Genomic DNA, 6,863 nt, shown 5'->3' with positions numbered 1-6,863 from the left:
TATCTATCTATCTATCTATCTATCTATCTATCTATCTATCTATCTATTTATCTATCTATCTATCATCTAAATATCTATATATCATCCATTTGTCTAACTATGCATCTATCTATATCTGTCTATGTTCCTATTATCTATCTGCATATATTTAAATTAGCCTATATTATGAATGTTTTCATGGTTTTTGGTTTTTTTTTTCATTCATTGAATGATTTCATCAGAGAGAGGAAAAAAGTAATCCTCATGTCTGGGCACATACAATTTAAAAAAAAAAAAACCTTTACTGATAAAATGTTAAAAGGTAAATGTGCTTTCATCCATTTAAAGAGTCTGGGTGATAACATAAACAGGCATAGTTCAGATCATGTCACTCCTCTACCTCAAGAAACTCTGGATAACTAGTAGAACCATGGCAATAAAAACACAATTCACAGGTATCTTTGTACCCAGCGGCTCCCAGGTCAAATAGGGGTGAAAGGCCAAAGTTTCAGGCAAAAGGTAATAGGATTTTTTTTGCTACTTATTGTGTTTACATGGAGATAAAAAGCTCTGTAACCACACAAGTATAACCTAAGAAAACACAAAAGTTCTCCCAGGTACAAATGACATGGGGTTATTTAGAAAATTACTTCTTTTAGTGTCATAAATAGGAAACTAATGTCCCCAAACAGAAACATATCCCCAGAATCCAAAAGAATTGATGTTTTTTTCTTTTTGGAGAGGAGGAGGCAGGGGCAAATGAGGTTAAGTGACTTGCCCATGGCCACACGGCTAGTAAGTATTAAGTGTCTGAGGCCGGATTTGAACTCAGGTCCTCCTCACTCCAGGGCTGGTGCTCTGTAGAATTGACTTCTTTATCATCTATGGGCTCTGGGATATCTTGGAGAGCATAGGGACAGTATAGGTAATTCAACTATTGGTTTGAGTCCCATAAAAGCCATTTTACAAAAACTATTGCAAAAACTTTTGCAGAATGTTTTAAAAGTACTCATATTTATTGATATACAGGGAACAGAACTCCCAAAAGGCTAATTTTTAAGACCATCAACTATGGAACCAAAGAAAAAAGGACCCAGTTATATGGGTTATTGCTAAAGGTGAGCATTCCTCCTGAGGTCATGAGGTACAGGGGATACAGCTACGACTTTGGAATCAGAGTCCTCTTCTGACATTTTACCACTTCTGTGTTCTTAGGCAAGTTACTGAAGCTCCCTTGGCCTTGGCTCCCTCACCTATAAAATGAGCAAAATGGTCTATGACATCTTTTCTCTTTCTGTACCTAACACCCTACAAGCAAAGTCTCCTTTTCTGATATAACTTTTCATTTACAGACTCTATAGCTTGCATATAATTAGTCATTTGCTCATTGACTCCCCTATTAGAATGTGGGCTTGAGAGCAAAATCTTTGTCTTTGTCTTTCTTTGTATCCCCAGCGCTTAGTGCAGGGCCTGATGTGCAGGAACGTGCTTAATAAAAGCTTGTTAACTGACTATGATTTAATTTGCATTTCTTTAACTGTAGCAGAAAACTTTCATAATCTAGAATGGGTAAATGGCAAGTTTCCATGAAAGATGTCCAAATTTGAGAAATATTACATAAAATAAAGACAAAGCATGGGACAAATAAAGGCCGGGCATTAAATTTGGATTTCTCATGGGGCAAACAAAGGCCAGGTAATTTATAACAAAGCCCATATTATACTGGGTTCTAGCTAATAGTCAAAATCATCAAGCTGCTGGGTCAGCATTCTCTTAAAGCACTGCTATTGCCAACTGATGCCATGGATAATTTAAATGATGGTTAATGCTGTGTCATACTGAAGCCATAAAGTAAAAACTGCTGTTCATGCAAGACTCCCCTCAATGCCTGTTGTAGCTGCTGACTTTGCACCAGAATTCTATATCTGAGGTTCACAGATGAAAAAAATGTAGCATCACCTACTTGGTCTACAATGTCGTTGACTTTGTCACGTTCACAGTCGAGGATTACGCGCCTTTCCTTTTTTACCTCTAGATCTTGAAACAGCGACCGGTAGATTTCATCTTTCCTGTCATTGTTAATATTCCCTACATTGATAGCAGTCACTTGCCATTTCTTCTCAGCAGCAGAATCCAAGACAGCTTGCAATGTTGATAAGCCTGGGAGGGAACAAATTTAAGAAATAAAATTTTAGAAGACCATTAAGATCATCTGAATAGCTTACAATCATGTTATGCAACTCCTAATCATTATGCTTCTAAAAGGCTTTTTAGATAACTAGATGATAACCCTTCTCCCTCTCTTCCCACACCCCCAAAAAAGCTTCAGCTAACATCTTTGACAGCATCTGATGATTTCAGAACCACATCAGTGAACTAAAATGCTTAGATGCCACACTACTAAGTAAAGCATTCTTTGACAAAAAAAGCATATTCATTCTTCAGAAGCAGATGTCTGCTTTATAATATTACTGAACTGTGAGTGCCTTTATTACCTCATGTTTCTGAAATCAAAAGCCAGGATCACCTGTTTCTTTTCTTACTTCTTGAATTGAATCTCATATTTTTTCTTTTCTGTTTCTAATGCCCCCACAACATTACTGTTTTAGAAAGATCAAGAGAGTTGAAAGTCTATTTAATAGTAAGAGCTAAGGATGATATTTACCCCATGGAAGCTGCTCTATTAAATTCTATTGTACTCAACTCAGCAATTTCAAGAAAATCTTTTATCATATCATGTAGAAGTTTCACATTATTGGGCTCAAATCCATAACAAGGAAACTATGGTGCGTGAGTAGAATCTTGATCTTCAAGAAGCAAATCACTTCTTTCAGACCACCACAGTACCATTTAGTATTCTGGAGAGTACCATTTAGTACAAACAAACTTATTTCCCAATTGGAGGACTATTTTAAACCCTAAAATAAGTTTACTGTCAAGCCATTATAATTTGATATCAGAAGCTTTCAAAGTATGTTACTAGGATTTTAATTGTTCATTTGTTCAGTGAAGGTATAATATGTTCCAGGGAGCAGAGGATTAAAAAAATACACACAAAAAGTTCCTGCTCTTGAGAAACTTACATTCTGCTTTGAGAAATAATATAGCTACAGATATATCAATACAAAAATATTTACAAAGAATCAATGTTGCAATTTTTGTAGAAAGGGCAAAAAGGATAATGGCAGTCAAGAAAGGCAGGAAGGGACATGAGTTTGGCCTTAAAAAGATGCTAGAGACGTAAAAGGCAGAGATGAGAGATAAAAAAAGAGCCAGGCCCATGGTTGGGGGAACAGCATGCAAAAAGAAAGGACCTAGAGATAGCAGATAGAATGTTGTGTATGGAGAACAACACATGGGCCAGCTTGGCTGAAGGGAAGAGCACACAAAGTAGAGAGAGGTAAAGTTTGTCTGGAAAGCTAGGTTGGGGTTAAAATGTGAAGGGCTCTGAATAATAAAAGGGAACGTTGCATGGTGCCTGAGTGTCAATGGAGGACCCCCAAAGTTTCTTGAACCAGGGGAGTGACATGATCTGAACTATGTCTCTTTTTTAAGCTATCAACCAGTCTTTTGAAAAGACACTAATTAGCTTGATGAATTAAATAATTCATCACAATATAAACCTGTATTCCATAAATGTCACTATATGTAAATTAAAGCCTTATATGTAAATTATAATATAAATCCATTTCTACTAGATGCCACCCATGCAAAGAAAGAAATCAGCTGGTCATCAATGGTAACACAGCTACCATTCGTATACTTGAATTTAGCTATTAAGCTTTTTCTCTGCTGCACAGGCTATTTAAAGAGAGGGAGGGAGAAATGAAGGAAGAGAGAGAGAGAGAGAGAGAGAGAGAGAGAGAGAGAGAGAGAGAGAAAAGAATAACTTAGTCTTTGACATTATTTTTACTATATTTAGCAACAGAGAAAATGTCTTTGGCAGCCAAAATATGACAATTCTATGAAAAGCCTTACATGACAACGCAGCATCACAGTCCAAGAAGACATTGATTAGAAGAGTTTGTCTAATACATTGATTAGAAGAGTTTGTCTAGTTAATCCTGTCTTCAGAAAAAAAAAAAAGAACTGAAGCTATATCCAAAAGAGCATCGTTAACTTTACTACTAGTGTTTCTGTGATTTGTAGATCTCATTCAGTGGAAGTGTGTGTATTTCTGTGTGTATACATAAATGTATGTATATATGTATATATGAGTACACATACACATGAACATATATCTCTATCTCCATATTTGTGATATTTAGCCCCATGCCGGATTTTAATATAATCAGTTCAGCTCTATAGAAAGTATACACTATAAAAAATAAAATTCACCATTTCGAGATGGTGAATGAAACTATTATTGAACCTCACAGACAGCAGCATATTACAGCATATAAGGTATATTTTTATAACTCTTTGTTCTTTTAGGACCACTATCAATTAAAGGGTGTACATATAGTGCCTGGGTTTGTTTTGGAAGATCTGATGAATAGAAGGATGTATAGGATGATTTTCTTGTGTATATGTATATATGTGTATACACATACACATTGTGTGTTTGTATATATGCATGTATGCATATGTATGTGTGTTTATGTGTGTGTGTCTGTGTAGGGAGGGAAGAAAAAAGATATTATGTATTTAAAAGGAATAATAAGTTTTACATAACAGATTTGCAGTTTCATGTACAGTAATCTGTATTTTTATTCTACTATGCTTTGGAAATGCTTGTTTTATTTCATAAATTGAAAATAAAATAAATTTTAAAATTTAAATTAAAAAATATTAAAAGAATGTACATATAAACAGAATTGAAATTTGTTAAGAATTATAATAAAATGAATCTTGTAGACAATCTATCTCCTTGCTCTAGCTATAATTCCTATTATCCTATTATTCATAGGAATTCTGTCACCAACCAAAAACTCTAAAATTACTAAAAAACAAACCAGCATAAAGAGGAAGTGCTAACACCCAAGCTGTGTCTTACATATAGGCAGAGAATCAGCACATCCATTTTATTAAAAAGGCAAACTTTAAAGGGTCAAAAAGGATCATAGATCTAAAGCTCTAAGAGAGTAGTGTCAAACACAAATAGAAATAAAGATCCTTAGCTGTATATTGCCTTAGAAAACCACATATTAACATTATCTATAGTCTATTATTTTTTAAAATTTTATTTTGTTAAATGTTTCCCAATCACATTTTATTTCTTGTCATATTTGGGAGAGTTGCTAGCTGAATATGCAGTCAGTGGAGGAACCATGTGTGATACCTCTGCTCAAAGAAGCCATCACGTCCAACTTTTTCATTTTACAGACAGGAAAACAAAGTCTGAGAGGTTAAATGATTGACCCAGGGTCACCAGCTTATATGAGTCTGAGTGGAATCCAACACCAGGCCTTTGTTACTCCAAGTTTAGTACCCTCTTCACACTGCAAGAATTGCTCTCAAAGTCTATCATTATGGAGGTTCTTGACAGAGCTTGGTGTATGGTACACATGGTAAAGTGAGAAGAGTAATCTATTTTGAATCAGAGGACCTTGATTTTAATCCTACATTTGCATCTTAGTACTTGTATGGTATCTTTGAGACTGTACCGTCTTGTATAAAATAAGGCAAACAGAATTGATGATCTCAAATGTCCCTTCCAGTCCTAAAATTATGCTCTTTTAATACTAGGATCACAATTTGAGATCCTCAGGAAAAATTGACCATCAACTCTAACATTTATATACATAAGGAACAGATGTACAATCAATAAGGATAACATTAAAAGTCCTCCATAGTTAAAATGACTATCTCATTGGAATGCAAAGATATTTAATGGACTGAATGCCAACTTTTTATTGCTAAAACCTTTACAGTGAATTCCTGGAATAAAATAATATCATGCAAAAATGATACAAATAAAGTTGTAACTCAGGCAAGAAGACCAAGACTTAGTCACAGAATATTGAAATTCGGAAGAATTGACTATACTTTTACTCCTTCAGCAAGGTAAAGTAACTGAGTCTAACACATAGTTAATAACCATGATACATGGGTAGCTAAAACAAAGTCACATTTGGAGGAACCAGGATGGATTTATCAAAACCAGGTGAGGTGTTCTTTTTTTTTTCCTTTTTCTTTATGTCCTATAGTCCTAGATCATGATAAAATATTTAGTTTGATGCTCATCATAGCTTCTCTTACATCAAAAACACACCCACACACATAACAAACATGCACCCAAACACACACACACACCATAAGCTTTATTAATAAAAATGGAATTATATATAATACATATCATTAACAGTAGTGTTACTTCATCTAGATACTACAATGATTTGGTAAATTCCATTTGGTCCAAATGTGTGATTTTTAACAGGGTCCAAATTTGTGATTTTTATCAACGAGATAGCCCCCTGGTACAGAAAATCTCTGCACTTCAGCATCTTTTTGGTATTTATAATGTTAAAGAGTTTCCTGATTCATTGTGGCATTGGTCATGGTCACACAGCAGTCATGTATAGTACATTTCAGAAAACAAAATTTTTATGTAGGTCTTTCTGAGTTCAAAGTCAGTCCCTGCTCTCACAAAGCACACATTCCAACTCAATATATTTTGTAATGCCAGAACAAAAGAGAACTGCATGGACTTTTAGTTTAGTAGAAATAGTTTAGTTTTTCCCTTGTTTGTAATAAATTATACTATGAACATAAAATATATTTTCAAAATTTACATAATTTAATAGATAGAATGTAAGCTCCTTAAAGACAGTACCTGTCTCCTCTCTCTCTGTCTCTGTCTCTCTGTCTCTGTCTCTCTGTCTCTGTCTCTGTCTCTCTGTCTCTGTCTCTCTCTCTCTCTGTCTCTCTCTCAGTCTCTCTCT

At 34.8% G+C, this 6,863-nt stretch overlaps 1 protein-coding gene across 6 annotated transcripts in view; it reads right to left on the bottom strand.

The window, feature by feature from the left end:
• The window catches only part of GRIA2 (glutamate ionotropic receptor AMPA type subunit 2), a 215,574-nt gene that overhangs the window by 94,251 nt on the left and 114,460 nt on the right, over positions 1 to 6,863 (bottom strand). For all 6 annotated transcript variants that reach the window (XR_011171925.1, XM_069105631.1, XM_069105627.1 and 3 more), the window contains exon 4: positions 1,943 to 2,139. Coding sequence is in view for 5 of the 6 variants with exons in the window: in XM_069105631.1 (XP_068961732.1) it covers positions 1,943 to 2,139 (197 nt within the window). In the remaining variant the exon portion in view is untranslated. The remainder of the gene's footprint in view (positions 1 to 1,942; positions 2,140 to 6,863) is intronic.

This window comes from Petaurus breviceps, unplaced genomic scaffold (genome assembly GCF_028583685.1).
Source record: "Petaurus breviceps papuanus isolate PSGF00001 unplaced genomic scaffold, PetGlider_PUasm1.0 76, whole genome shotgun sequence".
NCBI classification, from domain to species: domain Eukaryota; kingdom Metazoa; phylum Chordata; class Mammalia; order Diprotodontia; family Petauridae; genus Petaurus; species Petaurus breviceps.
This window is presented reverse-complemented; position numbering and strand designations above follow the sequence as displayed.